This window comes from Hippocampus bargibanti, linkage group LG02 (genome assembly GCF_051943395.1).
Source record: "Hippocampus bargibanti isolate YZ-2025 linkage group LG02, ASM5194339v1, whole genome shotgun sequence".
Classification (NCBI taxonomy): domain Eukaryota; kingdom Metazoa; phylum Chordata; class Actinopteri; order Syngnathiformes; family Syngnathidae; genus Hippocampus; species Hippocampus bargibanti.
This window is the reverse complement of record NC_142735.1, coordinates 9,701,759-9,720,694: the sequence shown is the minus strand read 5'-3', so window position 1 is coordinate 9,720,694 and position 18,936 is coordinate 9,701,759. Positions and strand designations below refer to the sequence as shown.

General features: G+C 40.4%; 1 protein-coding gene across 19 annotated transcripts; it reads right to left on the bottom strand.

Moving 5' to 3' along the window:
• Positions 1–1,153: 1,153 nt before the first annotated feature.
• Positions 1,154–16,820, bottom strand: stx3b (syntaxin 3b). 19 transcript variants are annotated; one of them, XM_088988058.1, is made up of 12 exons: positions 16,403–16,820; positions 12,652–12,726; positions 12,478–12,577; positions 11,066–11,140; positions 10,788–10,861; positions 10,604–10,712; positions 10,455–10,528; positions 9,279–9,413; positions 8,147–8,257; positions 7,815–7,925; positions 2,419–2,499; positions 1,157–2,331 (listed from the first exon to the last, which is right to left on the bottom strand). In XM_088988058.1, the coding sequence occupies exons 1-11, from the start codon at positions 16,430–16,432 to the stop codon at positions 2,422–2,424; spliced, it is 972 nt and encodes a 323-aa protein (XP_088844184.1). In that variant the 5' UTR covers positions 16,433–16,820; the 3' UTR covers positions 1,157–2,331; positions 2,419–2,421. The 19 variants fall into 19 exon arrangements, 17 of the variants coding, with proteins under 17 accessions (XP_088844270.1, XP_088844184.1, XP_088844311.1 ...); XR_016113598.1 differs by lacking the exons at positions 1,157–2,331; positions 2,419–2,499 and adding exons at positions 3,620–4,231; positions 4,330–4,493; XM_088988144.1 differs by lacking the exon at positions 8,147–8,257 and having other exon boundaries at positions 1,154–2,331.
• Positions 16,821–18,936: the final 2,116 nt, after the last annotated feature.

The window sequence follows — 18,936 nt, the reverse complement described above, 5'->3', positions numbered from 1 at the left end:
GACAGGAGGGAGGGAGCGGGGAGACAGGGAGAGGGTGGGGAGAGAGGTGGGGGCACGCGCGCGCGCGCGCGCGAGAGAGAGAGAGAGAGAGAGAGAGAGAGAGCGACAGAGAGACAGAGAGAGAGAGACAGAGAGAAAGAGAAGAGACAGAGAAAGAGAGACAGACAGACAGACACAGTGAGTGAGAGAGAGAGAGAGAGAGAGAGAGAGAGAGAGAGAGAGAGAGAGAGAGAGAGAGAGAGAGAGAGAGAGAGAGAGAGAGAGAGAGAGAGAGAGAGAGAGAGAGAGAGAGAGAGAGAGAGAGAGAGAGAGAGAGAGAGAGAGAGAGAGAGAGAGAGAGAGAGAGAGAGAGAGAGAGAGAGAGAGAGAACGATTTACTACACCCCCTACTGACAACACAGCTCGGATATAATTTGCAAAGAAGCCACCCCATTGGACATGGCTGGTACTATTATAGCAAAATTATAATACGTTAACAAAGTGCAGCGTTTGATTTTACATACTAACAAAGTGCAGCGTTTGATTTTACATACCGGTTAGCGCCGAACTAGTGTTGCTTCATTTAATTATTTGGACTGGTCAACACATTTTAATAAATATTTTAATTAGAGATGCAAGTCATCTTTTGGAGATGATTTTTCTACAGATTTCCAATCTGCCTTCGTTTATTTTTTCCAACTCACTATGCTCTAAAAAAATCATGTTTATAGTCCATTCTTCCATTTTCCGTACCGCTTATTCCTCATTAGGGACGCGGGGGGTGCTGTAGCCTATCCCAGCTGTCTTCGGGCACGAGGCGGGGGACACACTGAATCGGTTGCCAGCCAATCGCAGGACACACACAGTCACTCTCGTACTCACACCTAAGGACAATTTGGAGTGTTCAATCTGCCTGCCATGCATGTTTCCATGCATGTTTTTGGAATGTGGGAGGAAACCGGAGGACCTGATTACTATTGTTTTTAATAATAAAATAACAAAATAATAATAATAATAATAATAATAATAATTGGATTGGATTGGATATGCCTTTATTAGTCTCACAGTGGAGAAATTTACATAATAATAATAATAATAATATAGTACTAGATAGTATTGAATGATGTTTGTAAATTAAGATTTTGGTTCAGGAAAAGTTTTATTTTCTGAAACGTCATCATATCTACAAATAATAACACATGGAAAAAATAACGGGGTTGTAGCCGTTGCGGAAGGAGCACACACGACTGAATGTAGACACGCGTTTATTCCAAAGGCTAACAAGTGGATCTGGTTACAACATAGAAAATGCAGTAACATATTCTTAAATAAACACGCCCCGTGCTTGCACCTGCTAAGTGAGATGCCTAGTCCCCGCCACAGATTAAAATAATTGAACGGCTATTGAGAGGTTCTCGTGTATCATTAGGTAAATTAATTGAAAGATTATTGAAATATTCTCATGTAATCGGTGTCAAAACTCAAGGTTGAGGTCCAGATCAGGCAAAGAAAATAAAGGGGGATATAATTGTTAGGAATCACATAACCCAATACACGTATACCGTACATGTACATGTATTGTGTATGCCTCTAATAATGAAGGCAGATGCATGTTTTTCAAAGTCGGACTCCCTCCGATTGAAACGACAGCGACGAAAATGTGTGGCACCGTGGTTGCTAAATTAAACGTCGGCTTCTCCTACGTTCAAATCGAGCGCACCATTCTCTGGACCACGCCTCTCTGTGATGATGGCGCAGGGTTGTCTCTTTCAAGTCAGAGGAAGGATATAAGAGCCGGGACAACAAGAAAATTGTGTTTAAAAATCGCCGAGAGGTACAAAGAGCCCAACGAGAAAGAGTTCGGGAATTATGTACACGCACCCCAGAACCCAAAGCCATCGTTTCTTGCATAACACACTTCTCTGGGTTGACAGGGTGGCAGGGAGTGACATTTTGAGGCGAAAAAAAAACACTGACGCGCATTTTGACAACACGCCACGCACAAAACACTCACAGAGACAAATCATAACCATCGTTACACCAAGTCTTAAAATAATACTCCTACCCGAGGAGTCATATGAACACGTGGAATCTGCATTTTAAATCCGACAGAGGATAACGTAATCTCTCACAACACAGTTTATGACGCTGGAAAATATTTCATACGATCGTACCCTTTTTACATTACCACCAGTGGGTGGTGTGGTGCAGCGTGCCAAAACACGTGATTCGTATGGCTATAAAACATTTACAATCAAACAGCATGTCAAGGGGGAAATAGAGAAGCAAACAGGGACGTATTACATTCACTCTATACAATGAGGGTAGGGAGACGTTTTACTGTGATATCCTCTTTGAAGCAAATACAAGACAAAAACATTGTATGTTTAGAGTTGAACTTCTTTTTCTTTAATCATTTCATGTTTGATTGAATAATACCTTTTATGAGAAGAAGCTGTAGAGATAGGAGAACACCACGATTCCAATGATGGCGCAGCACAGAGTTATCATCATTTTTTTCTGTAGACATGGGACGTAAAATAATTATTTCAGCGTTTTAAACTCCTGATGCATGGGGGCGGGATACACTCACGGGGGTTTAGGAAAGCCCGAGGGGAAAGTGTCTAAATGTGTGTGTGTGCGAGAGAGAGAGAGAGAGAGAGAGAGAGAGAGAGAGAGAGAGAGAGAGAGAGAGAGAGAGAGAGAGAGAGAGAGAGAGAGAGAGAGAGAGAGAGAGAGAGAGAGAGAGAGAGAGAGAGAGAGAGAGAGAGAGAGAGAGAGAGAGAGAGAGAGAGAGAGAGAGAGAGAGAGAGAGAGAGAGAGAGAGAGAGAGAGAGAGACACACAGACAGACAGACAGAGAGAGAGAGACAGAGAGAAAGCGTACTGGATTATCAAAAGGGGGAAAAAGAGCCTACCTCTTCTTTGTGGACATTTCAATTGCTTTTGAAAGGTGCTTCATATTTATCAACAAATGAACCAGATGGCACTAGATTACAAGGGAACACGGACTCAGCCAGCCATTCACGGAAAATGGCCCACCACATCATTTTATTCGGCCCGCGCAACCAAATTAAACTTGAAATTCCATGATGCTTGCTAAAGTCCGAACCAAATTTTCAAATAGTCCCATGTAAACCACAATAAGTCATTTTTTTTACTGAAACTTTGAAATTAGTTATGCATTAATTTGTTGTGCGCTCCAGATGTAGTATGTGGAGCGAATGAAACATAATTGCTTCCCTAAATTCATAACGACCCTTGAGAGGAAACCGTAACTGCAATGTGGCCCGCGGAAAAACATGAGTTTGACACCCCTGGTCTATAGTCTATGCATGCTTGTCTGTGACTGTAGTGTCCTTGAGAGCTTCAGTTGAGACTCAGAAATATAAACTATTAAAATTCATTTGATTGTTTTTTTCTGCCCTGGGCAAAAAAAATCTTAATATATTCTTTTCCTTTCGGCTTTTCCCTTAAAGAGGTCGCCACACCAAATCAGTGTCCTCCATCTTCAGAGGTTTGACTCGCATGTTTGTTTTGGCCAAATCTTAATACAGTATGAGAATTGTTTCCAATGTGTTGCCTCAAGTTACTTTCACAACATTATGTACGGGAAGAACAAACAAACATGTTGATGTATAAATATTTGACATGGCATTTTATTTACATAAATTCATGAATTCTTTAATAAAACAGCACTGGGCGGGAAAAGCCACCCGCCAGTCTAGTTTTGAATGATGTCCTTTGTGTTGGTGCAACTTTATTAGCAAGACACATTCATCAAAAAGTAAAACAAATCACAAACATTTTGGGTGTTATTGTGACTTTTGGTTCTACCCAAGCACATTTCAAGCCATTGCATTAAAATATTTCATTACATGTTTTATTATTAATGGCATGCTTGTTTGGACAGACACTTCCAATGAAAAGCACAGACTTCACATGTGCACTTTTCAGCTAAACACAAATATTTAAGGCTTGAGGTTGGCGACATGGAGATAACCCAACAATGTAACGTGACAAAACTCTCCAGGACCTTGCAATTCCCAGTTCATTGTGAAATGTGTCAAAGGCTCACAGAAGGCAAATAGTAAAGATAAGGAGGGAAGGTGATGTGGTTCGAGCGCAGTGTCAGCTCCTTAACCTGTTGCAGATTAAGTCATTTTCCACCACTTGAAGGACAAAATGGGGAAAAAAATAAAACACTGGAGTGGTGCTACACTGTGGCCCATGCACCGCCAGTCTTGCTTCATCTGAAAAAAATGACCTTAAGCTTCAGGGAAATAAGATCATAAATCAGTCCATTTTAGTAGCCATTCCTCCAGTAGTTCAAGAAAATAATTAGAAGTACCAAGCGACAGTGCTGTCAAAGTCCGTTCTTTGGTTTGCACGTGGGTGATGAATGGAGTGAAGATGATCATGATAACTGAGGTCCTGCTATAGAGTCTGGGAGAGGATGATGGCGAGGATGATGATAACGAGCACCGCACAGACGACACCGATAATGATCATCTTCTACAAAGAGGGACAACAATAATTAGCGCAAGATCTAAATCTCTACTTGCACGAGAGAGGAAACATGATTGCCACTCGCACCGCTTTGTTCATTTGCGCGACTAAGTGACAGAAAACACCCACCCGTTCCAAGCGTCACGCCAAAAACACGAAGTCATTTATACACAAAGCCTTGGTGGGACCGCAAAGCCATGCAAGCCCTTTTTAAAAGAAGGTTGAACACCTCCACCCTTTGTGAGAGGTTATTTACTCCCGAGTTACTCACCCTTAGCAATCATCTTACTCAAACATCTCGTCAGCTGCTCGTCAGACCCACTGACAACCCGATTATGAGAGCTAGCACGGCCAGCAAGACCAGAACAATCAGCACTACTTGCACCCATCTCTGTTGGGAAGTACAGATGAGACCATTCAAGAGAACTTTCCTCTAATCCTGTGCCATCGTGCATGACTCTTATTTGTTTATGTCACAATATAAGTTTGGAGGATATTGCACAGTGCAACAGTAGACATACTGTATTTCCTGTGTGGCCCACAACATAACAGATGGTGTGTCCCAATTAAATTAATGGGTGTGTAATCCACTTGAACAAGTAAACATATAAATGACTCATTTTCTGAGACTACAGGGAAGTTGTAATTCACTGATCATTTGTTGACAAATTCAAGATAACGTCAATATATTACTAAAAGCAGTCTTGAAATAAGCGCTTGCAACCAGCTGCGAAAGTCAGCTTATCCACAATGCTTAAATAAATAATGTACTGTACAGTGACGTGCGGTGAGGTTCATGGCTGGTGAGGCACTGACGTCATCACAGTCAGATTTACAAACATATGAACTCTACAGAGTAGCTTATTCACCATTTGATTGGCAACAGTTAATGTGTTTTGTTTAAAATGTCATGTCAGCATTCTTTATATAAACTGTAGCATAAAAAAAAAGAATTAAAAAAATGTGATTATCGTGTTACCTTTACTGATAAATGAAGTCCATGCGCCACTCCTGAAGAAAGGCATCAATAACTTTTAGTTATTGATGCAACAGTTTTAAAAGTCTCTCAATTTCTTTCAATTTAGATATGTAATCCTCCATTCTTAAAATAAGCAAAGCAACACGAAAAAAATGACTGGAGTGTTGCACTTAACTTGCTAACTGTTTACTGTAGCTTGCTCTCCCTAATTCTATTATTCTGCAGCCAAGGAGGCACAAGAAAAATCTAATCACCAGCGACCCCTGTCATGAGGCAGGATAACTGTGTGCCTCACCTATGCACACAATTTTGATGAAAATAAAATAAACAATGTAGTACAGTGTTTATAATGTAAAATGACTCTACATTATATATACCAGCTAAACTGTAGAAATGTCGTTCATATACTAAAAGTGTTTGAACACTTTAATAGCGATATGCAGAGGGAGATCAATGCTGTCTCACTGCAAAGCAAGCCAGCAAAGTTAGCATAGTGATTGCGCAATCCATGGTGAGGCTCAGCCGGCTGCTGCCTCACCACTCGTCTCTACTTAGTATTTGAACGGTAAATGTGAAAATTCAGCGATTTTGAAAAAAAAAAAAAAAGAAAAACGGTGAAGTTAAATGGAAAAAAACTTTAAAGTAGAATTCACTAAATAAATATAACTAATGTATTTTTTCATTTGATATTGCCATGATGACAGGTGAGGCACAGCCTCACCTGCCTCCCCTGACTGCACGTCACTGGTACTGTAGATTCATGACCAAGGCAGATAATTTTGCTCGCGATCAAACCTTCAGCATCGAATACCTGTTCACACCTACTTACATGTTAGTGCATTTTCCTTTTCTTGTGTAAGTGCATTTACAGTTTTCAAACACATTCCCAATGATGCCTTACTTTTTGGTGGGTCATATTATTAATGAGAATGTACATGTGTGAAAATTACAGCTTTGCAAATATCTACCCATCATTATTTTATAATCCTTTGCAAGCAAAATATGCACTGACTTTTTGTCCAGTTGAGTGAATAATTTGAGGAAACGCGACATAGATTCAACATACAAACTCAAAGAATCAATGATCGTGACTGTACTCAACTTCGACTTTGTCACTCTTCCTTCTGACAGAACTATACAGTCCATATTAAAGTTACCATCAAAGCTTTCTTGTAAATATCAGTTACTTTACACATGCTGTCAAAATGAACATTCAAATAAACACAACTATTGTTGACTAAAGCAATCAATATCACCAATGTTCACTTACCTTGGCAGGTCAATACATATTCTTAAAACATGCAAAGTGACAAAACGAGAGAATCAAAAGTATAGAAAGGAGTACTTTTATCTGTATGCGTTCATATATGTGGCATAGATGTGTCTGGTTTAATTTTACTGTGGTTGGGGTGGTGGAATCACAAAGGGACAGACAGGATTGTGGTGAGGGTACGGGGATAGGTACTGATCTCCCAAAAGCATACTTCAAGAGGAATTTGTATTCTTTGCACTTGCCTGTATTTACAGGATGTATCTACTGTACTGTATATTACTTGAAAGAAACAAAGATACAGTGGACCCCTGAATACCTATAAGACAGCATCGCATACTCACAGACTTTTGGATGTTCAGCATTTTTTTTATTTTAATCGCTATCAATGATTCCAGATTTGTGCTATTTGGTGACCTGATCGGCCCGTCTCCCCTGCAAATAAGCAGGCTTCCCCACTTGATGGTGACTGCATGTATTTTATACTCTACTGCTACAAAATGCGACATCTATTTATTAGACCATTGCCACTATGGAAACGAAAAGCAAATAAACTTTTGTTGTTACCACGTTGTAAAAGTGCAGTGTGTTCCTAGATGTGACCGAGGTTAGTGGAGCCAGTTATTATCTTCTTTTGGTCACCCTGCCCACATTTTTCACCTTTGACAATTATGATAAAAGGTATGGAAAAACAGCTTGTATTGGAGTTACAAGGTAGGGAAAAAAACATAATCAATTAAAATTTAACAATCTAATTGTTAAGGCAGAATTTGTCATATATATACCTCTTGGATGAGATCTCATTGAGATGAGTTAACCTGAATACTTCTTGATAATTCGTCTTCAATCAGTCTCAATTCAAAAAACACAATACGATGCTAATACTTGATTATATTTGCTACTTTTGCCTTACTGTTGTGCTGTAGCATACGGAAGCTTTATCATAGTTATGTTCAGACGACAGAAAAGCGGTGCTGAAACATTCAGGCCTCGCCATGTTGCAGTTTGAGGGGACAAAATAAAATGCTTTGCATGCTTTTGGGAAACAGAACCACTGGTTTCCATGGTAGTAACTCACACGTCGGGCCTCCTGCTGAAACTTTGCCGCTTTCTTAGTGTCTGCAACTGCTCGCTCAACGAAGCCCACCGATTGGTCCATGTTGCTCTCAATCCTGTCAATCATTCCCCCCTTTCGTGGTGCATTGTGTGCAGAGCATTTTTGAATTAATTGATGCATAAGAATATACATAACATAAGAGGGGGCATTATGATTTGAACGAACTGTAGTTTCTGTGTGTGTGGTTGGGTGTGTGTGTGTATGTGTGTAGGGCCAAAAAGAGTGGGCAGACAACATAAGTAAGGAAAAAAGTATGAGGTCAAAGTGATTATCAGTTGACTGGATAACATTACCTTGCGTGCTTTAGTCTGGTACCTTAGAGCCTTTTTGGTCTGCTCTTTTGCAACCATGATGTGGTCCACTGACTTGGAAACATTCTGCTCTATGTTGTCTACTATGTCACCCTGTAAAAAAACAAGTACTTCAATTGAATAAAGGACAATTCACGATAAAAACTAATACTGTATTGTACACTGGTGCCTTAAGATTTGAATGAAATTCAGTTTGTGACCATACTCCTGATTGAAAACACTCATATTTCAAATTATCATAACATAGGGGATAGCTAATAATTTTGCCAATTGCCGTCAACTGAAAATGGCATCACAGTGCCAAAAGGCTCAGCTAAGAATTAATATAGGCTCAGATTTTTTTTACATTTTTGTCATGAGATGCTCCACTCAGAATAAGATAAGTGTAGATACGAACTGTTGTTGCCCATGTATAACAAAAACTGGAAAGATATTTATTTTGATTATTTCTCAACCATATAATAAAAAAAAAAACAGATTTGCACTTTTGAGACCAATTCAACCATATATTCAGAACGCTAGACAGAATGGAAAAATCATTAGAAGCTTGAATCAATGTGCTTTTTTTGTATTTTTCTAATATTTGTTAGCGATTTGTTCAATGTACTTGTATCCAAGTTGAAGATAGAATGACAGAAAAGAGTTTTTAAAGAAACAGCGCAATTAGAAACAAGTGTCCCTTACCTCAATTGAGACTTCCACTCAGACAGCATGATGCAAGCAAATATAAATTATACCAGATATTATATGCAAAAAAAACATGGCTGCAAAGGCTAACTATGAGAGCAATTTTGATGCATCGAGTCTTATAATATGCTTTCATGCTGACCCATAAATCATGAGTGAAGATGAGCTGGAGGTGGTATAAAACAGTAATGGGAAAAGTGACATTTTCATGACGCTGGAAAAGACAGAAGGAAGACAGAATGTCAGAGATCAACAGAAGCAGCACATGAAGATCAGAAACGAGCTGAATGTTGTCAGGATGCACACAAATAAGAGGGAAAGAAGTCAATGAATGCTAAGTGTGAAGTTCAAAGCGTAGAGGTGAAAGTTACGAACCGGTTTATGAATGGGAGACATGATGGGTAAGTGGTTTGGGGAATGGGCGTACCTGGTTCTCCACCAACATGGCGATGTCTACAAACATGTCATGCAGCTCCTTGATGCTACTTTCCAGACGAACAATGTCTTTGTGCCGGGCTTCAATTTCACTCAAGGCTTGTTTGGAAATGCCAGAGTCAACAATCTGCAGTTAGTGCAAACATTGTAACATTTTAACTCCTTTTTTAACCCCCCCAACATCCTGAAGAAATATAAAAAGGCTCAGCTTGCAAATGTCACAAGACCAAATTCAGAAGGTGGGTGAGCTGTGATTGATCGTTACCTGAGCTGACTCATCAGTAGTATCATTCAAGTGTGTGCAAACCTGTTGTCATGATAAATCCTCGGCCATTTTACTGGAGTAGTTTGATATGTTGTTCGTCAGTAAACGTGTGTTGTGATTAGTAAATTAGCCCAGTAGCGCATTGGATGATTGTGTCAAAATGAAGTGATGTATTGGATGCTTAAACGTCGCTGCTTTGTAAAGTGCACCTTTTTATGTTATGTTGCCTATTGACCCTCGTTTTATTTTTTCTCCTCTTCTTTGAGAAAATGCACACACACAACTGAACAATCATGTACATCGAGAGAATTGCATTGCAGATAAAACTGAAATAAAGGAGGAACAGCCACACATTTGTCCAAATGCATTCATTTATTGCAGGGGTGTCCAAACCTAGTCTTCGAGCGATGCTGTCCTCCGTATGTTATGTGTCCCTACTCCTACACACCTGATTCAAATGAGCAGGATTGTTTGAAAACACGAAGGAGCCACAGAGTAACCTGACCTTAGACATGCCTGATTTATTGTGATCCCTTCTCTGTGTCAGCCTCAAATGGTGTAAGACACCACTGTGACAACAGGAACCATTTCAAAGCAGCAATCAGCTGTGACAACTATTAAAATGGTTTTCTTCCTATGTTGAGATTAATACATACATCAGAGGAGGGCTATGATAATGCTCACGGTTGTCATTTATGCAGGAAACCTAACGGTGACATTTCACAAAGCCATTTTTCTCCAGGCTCGATTTGAGGCTAGACAACCCCAAGTAACTTTTGAGCTCCCTAGACTAAATCCAAAGCTAAACATTAACCAGTTTGGAGTTTTAATGACACGCAGACAGCTTGGATGTAAGTCTGTTAATGAGGAAAGCAAAGTGCAATAAAACGGTACCACACTCACCCCCGCAGTAAACACAGCAGCATTGCCGCTTTCCAACATCTCCTCAAGTTCTTCATCTGTGGTTGCCTTTCCGGCTGGAATGCACAGCAAATGAATTGTTGTAGACGAAACCATACGCTTGAATTTCTTTGTGGAGAGGCATCACTCACTGATCTCTAGCTGTCGCTGAATACGTCCTTTGCTTCTCTCCCTGAAATCCACCTGAGCTTCATTATACTTTGTCATGACCTCCACAAATTTCCTTGACAACACCGCATGCTGGAAAACAAGAACATACAATGATTGGGGGAGTCGTGGCATGATTCATAATCCTATGTCAAATCATGATTTTACCTGTGATTTACGTATTCGCATGTCAGCTGACACCCTCTCCTTTTCTTCTTCTGACTCCAAATTCCTCTCGATGGCTGCAAAAAAATATGATTACTCAAACAATTTGGACTTCAAATGTAGCATTAATTAATTCCAATGAAAAGTAATTAAATCCAAATTCCAATGAATATCTGTGTGTGTGTGTGTGTGTGTGTGTGTGTGTGTGTGTGTGTGTGTGTGTGTGTGTGTGTGTGTGTGTGTGTGTGCGCGCGCGCGCATATTGAAGGCATGAGGCTCACTCTTGAGTTTGTTTCTGGCGTTGTTTGCCATTTTCTTGATGTCATTGGTGATTGCTTCCAAGTCCTCCTGTGTTTCTGAGAGGAACAGACAGATTTCTCATCAATCATTGAAAATTTCTTTACCTTTAAAACACCATACGTTTATCATCATGATGAAACTGAATTCACAAATGTGTGTTTGCTCGTGGGAATGGAAAAACTGTGGCACTCTGAAGATAGTGTAGCGCACTCACCAGACTCAACATTAGCTATCCCCCGTGCGGTCCAATACAATCCATCCATCCATCCATTTTCCGTACCGCTTATTCCTCATTAGGGTCGTGGGGGTGCTGCAGCCTATCGCAGCTTTCTTTGGGCACGAGGCAGGGGACACCCTGAATTGGTTGCCAGCCAATCACAGGGCACACAAAGACGTACAACAGTTACTCTCACACTCACACCTAGGGACAATTGAGAGTGTTCAATCTGCCTGCCATGCATGTTTTTGGGATGTGGGAGGAAACCGGAGGACCCGGAGAAAACCCACACGGGCCCGGGGAGAACATGCAAACTCCACACAGGGAGGCCGGGGTGGGACACGAACCGGCGACCGCTGCACTGTGAAGCCGGTGTGCTAACCACTCGACTACCGAGCCGCCCCAATACAATCCAATACAAATATGTCATCAAACATTCAGACTTCTTGAAGAGAAAAACTCTCCTTGATAACTGAGCTATGAAACGGAGTTAAATTTTAGCCCAATGGTTCCTGTGAATTTGAAGTACACAGCATTGTTGTAAAGTGTATACTATAGACAATTTCTTATTTAGATAAATGAGCAGGGCATAACTACATAAACTGTACATGAAAGACACATTTCAACCATGTTAACATTTCTCATTGATAGCACTGCTCATCAGATCGAAACTTTTTTTTCTTTTAGGTCTACTATTGAGGCTGCGCTGGTGGTCCAGCCCATAGACCTCAGAGTGGAGAAGCCATGGATTCAATCCCCACTCCCTGTATGGTGTTTTCTTGTTTCCAGGCCTGTGTGAGTTTTCTCCAGGTCCTACGGTTTCACCCCCACATTCCAAAAACATCGATGGCAGGCTGACTGAACACTCTAAATTCTTCCGAGGTGTGAGTGTGACAGCAGATGGTTGTTTGTCACAGTGTGGCCTGTGATTGCCTGGCAATCAGTTCAGGGTGTCCCACGCCAACTGCCCCAAGACGGCTGGCATAGACTCCAGCACCCAGGCTTGTTTGGATAATGAATGAATGAATATCTATTATTGAGACCTTTGAGTGAATGACTGTGCATGTGTGTGTGTCGTAGTGACAAAAACATTAAACCATGCATATGTAGGAAAGCAAGGCAAACAAAAAAAATGGCCCGAATATGACATTGCAGTACAGTACTGAGAAGTCTCACTTTGATCTGACGTGGGAGCAGAAAGAATGACCGAGAAAAGCTTTTTAACCTCAGCCACATTGTCATCAATTTTATCTATGCTGTTCCTGATGTCCTCAATCTGAAACACACAATGCAAGTTAGCGGTATGTGAATGTCCGAAACCCAATGATCTTAAAATTTTCAAAAGCTCACTTGAGAGAAGAACTCATCCATAAAGGCTGCGTTGTCCATAGCAATTTCCACTTCATCATCATCTTGATTGCATGTCTAAATCCACGAAAAAGGAGCAGGGAATGAGGATTTATTAAAGTGTGAATAAAGAAATGAGGGGAGCCCACAAAATGGGAATCATATTCATTTGCATCAACTCTGTGCTATGTTAAGACGGTTTTTGTTCAAAAGGGTGACACTCCACAGATGTATTCCAAGTAGAAACTACATAAAAAGTATATCCTGATCAGATGTTTATATTTTTACACCTTTCACATTCAGCATTTGGATTGACAGTTGCGAGTTTTGATATTTCACCAACTGCAGAAACTCATGCATTTTTTTCTATTCTTGATGCCTCAGCAATTCATTCCCAGAATATGAAACCCAAAGGATAGCAGTCTGAGGGGTGAATGAACTTAATAAGAGAATGGGCTAACTTCCTTCCACAACCATTCACTCAGCAAATTGAAGTCAGGAAACCAATCATGTACAGTACATAACAAATGCAAGTTAGTGGGAAGCCTTGCTCATGTTCAGGACTCAACTCTGGCAACTCTTGCCCCTTTAAAGGAAAAAAAAAAGTACTTGATCTGATAATTTTCTGTACTTTTTTGTCAATATTACAGCCGCAGCTGAGGTGAGGCCTATCACTGGTAACTGATGAGAACATACATTCCACTAGAATCCAGTTAACCAATCCAGTCCTTTCGTTCACCTTCTCCAAAACTCTTTTAAATGCTGAACTGTCCGAATTCGATTACATAAATCGTGGAAATCACGTGAATAACAATAACACAACAGCAAGTCACTAAGATCACATCAGGGGAAGAAGAGCATCACGGCGTAAAGTCTGAGACACACAGTAGTCCAGTGACACATATATCAGCATGGTATGTGTTAATGTAGCAGCACAAGCTGTTTGAAATGTCTGTATAATTGAGAAGCCATTCCACAATACTTTGAATCGGTTCCACAGTTACTTTTTCGGATTGTACAGGAAATACAAGTAATGTCTTAATATTTTCAACTGTCGTGCAATTCGATAATATTTCAAATTGTTTTTAGACTTCCCAAAAAATAAATATATACATAAATAAAGCAATTTATATTCAGTTAAATGTTCACAAATTGACCTATTTGCATTTTTTTCGTACCATGGTGAAATATAATTAAATTCAACCACAGAGACAATGACACGATAAACAACCATCTCCAAGCCACCTGTGGTGACTCTCGATGTTTTATTTTTAACTTTATGTTACTTCCGGGTTGAGTGAACGCTGGCGCGTGTGGCTCCCGCTGCTCACTCACAGAAAAAATGTCCTGTGCCTGTCGTGCCCTTGAGAGTTTTGAAAGCCGCTTATAAATGAAATGTATTATTATTATTCTATACATTGTAAAAATGAAGATTGTAAAGAGCAATACATTGGGGAATCAAAACGAATGCTCAAAAAAAGCTTGTGGGGCTCAATCTGCAGCACATCTGCACCTAAAACCTAGCAACCACTCATTTGACAACAGTGAGGTTAAAATCTTAGCTCCCTAAAAGCTAGCAACCACTCATTTGACGACAGTGAGGTTAAAATCTTAACTAAAGAAAATAGGTGGTTTTAAAGAGGAGTAATTTTTTTTTTTTTTTTTTTGTAAAACAGCAAAACCCTCCACTAAATTGCCATGGTAGTTTGAGGTTTAATTTAGATTGTGCTTACAACAGACTTCTTAGGTCGTTACCATGTGGGCTTAGTCATGTTAATGAGGCGATACCAGAGCTAATGGGGCAATCAGAGAACACACCAAGACGTCTTGCATTGCTAGAGAATCAAAACAATGGCTTCAGATTCGAGAATATGCTTTCTTGTTACACATGCAGTTATGAGTATGATAAATATTTCTGAAGAGGAAAGCATACATGTTTGCAATCGATTAAAGAATTTATTCCGTGCCATTTTGAGGAAACATTGGGGGGAAATGGATCACCAAAAAAGAGGCAGAAAATGGTATCCAAGCTCCTGTGAGAAATTACTCAGCCTATTTCCACAGGCTGATAAATTTCTTCCATGGAGCTTGGTCGCCCTCTTCTGGCGGCTTTTTGGTGCAACACAAGGTTTTCAGATCAAACAAGTACAGCAAAATACATTGACGTGATGGAAGGACTCGGTCAGGGGCGTTCCTTCAGTGACGTCACGTACGGACTCGTCACCAACTCAAAAACAAGACTTCCTGAATATTCAGCGCGAGTCTTAAAACGTAAAATATGGCTATATGCGGTGGAATCTTTGTATAACATGCTCAGGGGAAGTCATTTGAAGCCATTTTACAAATTATGGACACATCTTGTCCGGAAATGTCGGTTGTCCTTCAAAGATGTTCATAAGCATCTGAAATGGTGGTCATGTGTTTTAGGATCAAACCATAAACATACACATCTGATGTTAATGGTTTAAACCATTCAAACAGGAAATTCCAATGACAAATTTTAACTTTTAGTAATGTCTCAATCCTGCCCCTCAAATAATTGCCGGCCACTTTATATGCAGGATGTTTCTTCTCCAATATCTTGCATACCTTTCTTTACATGAACATTTTGCTCAGAAGCGTGGCAACAATGATCACAAACCTGCTCTACCAATGAGCAACCAGCATTTTTATGTCACTGCTATTGTAGCTGTACCTGTACATGGTTTGAAGACAGGAAAAGCTTTATGGACAAGTTGTGGAAAAGATGCAAAAGATAGAACAGGTAACTGTCAGGTGACCTCAGAAAGTTTATCACATGAGCGATACACAGGCAGAGAATAAATATATTAAAACATGGAACATTTTCCAGGTAATAAAACCACGAGCTGAGTTCAGGGGTTGGAAAAGAGAATCGAGATACATATGTGATCCAATAAGGTCAAACCTATTACCTTCCCAGCTTGCCACAGCTGCTATTTGTTCTTCACTTCCCTGAAAAACAGGCCAGCTGTGGGAGACACAGAAGCCTGGGGTGCTACCACAGTTGAACAACTTCAAACACAACAAATATTTGGCCAGGACTTGGATGTAGCTATGGCAACACATCCCGAATTTTTACATGACACAACAAAATCGCACCATATTAAATTGTCTCCTATGATTCTGTCAATTATATTTTCACTAACGTGAACGGTAAAACAAGGCAAAATGGATCTGTATTAAATCCACCTTTGGTGTCTAACCATATACTGTATTAGCATTCTCTCCTAGCAGTTGGTATAATAATAATCAGACTCTACTTCCTCACTCGAAATTATCAGTCACTACCCAGAAGGAGCATACCAAGTGACCTCCTTAATTTATAGCAAGAGTCCACTGGCTGTATAGCATTAAATATTGGAACAGTAAGTTAACCAACACATTGTATTTAATTTGATTACTCAATAAAGACACGAGTCAATCAGATATTACGACCACAAAAAAAAGATTATTGGATACACGATATATATCACGTTGTATACAAACTGGTGAGAGCAATTCGAAATAGTACTGTATCTGAATTTAGCGTGTCATCTTGAAAACACAGCATTTTAGAGCATTTTAAGCCATCGCGGCCGTTAGTTTCTAAATGTGTTACCCGACGACTCGTTCAATGTTTAAAACTAGTTCGGAACCCCAAGTGATTATCTTTTAAATAACGTCGGGCAGAAGTGACGTGTGTTTATAATAAAGGAGGTGAGTAGAAGTAAAATTTTGCATTCTTCGGACTCACCGCTCTTAGTTGCTCCAATCGGTCCTTCATATTTCAGCGTGTTCAATAACCGCCTCGAACACAAATAATTGGTCTCAAATAATTTGAGAACGCTAGCCTCGGTCTCTTTCCTCCTAAACCAGCTGTCGAAGCTAGCTGTCCGACATGAAACCCACTACCAGTAAATGGCCTTGAAGGCGAATTTAAACTCAAAAGTCTTGTCAGTGCTGTTGGGCCAAAGGCTTAACTTTTGTTTCCGAAAACTAGAGTCTTCTCCGTTTTTACCATACAATATGGCTGCTCGGTTTGAAACCAGTGTTTTCTCCTTTGCAAATCTCCTCGCTCAAGGGATTAAAACAACAGTTGCGTGGAGCCGTATAATCTGTCTCCCCGAAGGCCTCCGCCGGTAATCATTCTCAACGCACTTTTCACACTCGGGCATGCGCAGACAAATGGCAAAGCACAAGGATGAAGCCACGCCCACATCCACCTGCGCTGCCGGTGAATGTAGGAGTCGTGCGATGAAGGACATTCCAGTGTGCTCCAAGTATGACAAATGCGTTTATAAAAAGGTTGGCAAACATTTTTCAGGTGTGTTAAATTATCTAAAGATTTAATCAACCTTTGGTATTCAGAGAATTAATTAAAATGTCGATTTTTTTGACTGGGAAACACGACTGGCTTCAAATAGCTAAAATTGATTTAATGCATTTTTGAATAATCTTAACACACTACAGTAAAATATGCTGATGCGCAATGCAAAATAATATTCGGCGGCCCATAAATATTTAAAATAGCTCAATGTACTTTGAGAGTGGTCATGTAAATCCTGATCAGGGTTGCGGTATCTTGGGTGAGTGATACAAGATTATTACGTAACTAAAATTGTCGACGGCTGGACTCTAAACACGACAGCCCCCTAGTGATTTTGTGAATAAACACGTTTCACGGTCCTGTTTTTTTATAATAAGAGGAAAGGCAAAAAGGCAACAGCCAGCCGGGTGAACTAAGAGTACCGTATTTTCCGGTGAGATCTTTTCCCTTCAAGGGCTCGGCACAGCGAATCAGTGTCCTCCAGCGACCCCTTGAAGGGAAAAGCCGAAAGGAAAAGATTTCCCGGTGAAAAGGCTCACCGGAGTATAAGGCGCACATGAATGGTGTATTTCAAAACGTTTTTCCATATACAGTATAAGGCACACCGTTTGAAGTTTTACAAATGTCATATATAAATATATAAAATACATGTAAGGCACACCACATTACTATAAGGCACAGCAGTCGAGGCTGGGGTTACGCACGACTTCTTTTCCTTTCAGCTTTTCCCTTCAAGGGGTCGCCACAGCGAATCAGTGTCCTCCATCTTCAGAGGTTTGATTCGTTCGTCTGTGGCTCCTGACAGTAGTTGTGAGACCTTTTGTGGCTTAATATTACTTCCCATATAAATATTCCATATTTGGAAGAAAATGAAGGCCTTTCGGTGCACCTACTACAGTGCCTTGCAAAAGTATTTGGCCCCCTTGAATCTTGCAACCTTTCGCCACATTTCAGGCTTCAAACATAACGATAGGAAATGTATTTTTTTTTGTCAAGAATCAACAAGTGGGACACAATCGTGAGGTGGGACAACATTTGTTGGATAATTTAAACTTGTTTTAACAAATAAAAAACTGAAAAGCGGGGCGTGCAGTATTATTCGGGCCCTTTACTTTCAGTGCAGCAAACTCGCTCCAGAAGTTGAGTGAGGATATCTGAATGATCCAATGTTGTTCTAACTGACTGATGATGATGAATATAATCCACCTGTGTGTAACAAAGTCTCCGTATAAATGCACCTGCTCTTTGATAGTCTCAGGGTTGTTTGAAGTGCAGAGTATCATGAAAACCAAGGAACACACCAGGCAGGTCCCAAATACTGTTGTGGAGAAGTTTTAAGCCGGATTTGGATACAAAAAGACTTCCCAAGCTCTAAACATCTCAAGGAGCACTGTGCAAGCCATCATATTGAAATGGAAGGAACATCAGACCACAGAAAATCTACCATGACCCGGCCGTGCCTCCAAACTTTTTTCTCAAACAAGGAGAAAACTGATCAGAGATGCAGCCAAGAGGCCCATGATCACTCTGGATGAACTGCAGAGATCTGCAGCTGAGGTGGGAGTCTGTCAATAGGACAACAATCAGTCGTACACTGCACAAATCTCGCCTTTATGGAAGAGTGGCAAGAAGATATCCATCAAAAGTCTCGTTTAAAGTATGCCACAAGCCACCTGGGAGACACACGAAACGTGGAAGGTGCTCTGGTCAAATGAAACCCAAATTGAACTTTTTAGCCACAATGCAAAACAATGTTTGGCATAAAAGCAACACAGCTCATCAACCTGACACCATCCCCACTGTCAAATATGGTGGTGGCAGCATCATAGTTTGGGCCTGCTTTTCTTCAGCAGGGATGGGGAAGATGGATGGAGCCAAATACAGGAACATTCTGGAAGAAAACCTGTTGGTATCTGCACAAGACCTGAGACTGGGACGGAGATTTATTTTCCAACACCATG

Excerpts from the sequence above, each read along its gene's own strand:
- stx3b (XM_088988040.1), bottom strand. The coding sequence starts at position 16,432 with ATGAAGGACCGATTGGAGCAACTAAGAGCG. Across the intron at positions 10,529-10,603 it reads TCAGCGACAGCTAGAGATCA|CCGGAAAGGCAACCACAGAT; the intron begins GTGAGTGATGCC and ends TGTGCATTCCAG. Across the intron at positions 7,926-8,146 it reads ACCAGACTAAAGCACGCAAG|GGGGGAATGATTGACAGGAT; the intron begins GTAATGTTATCC and ends GCACCACGAAAG.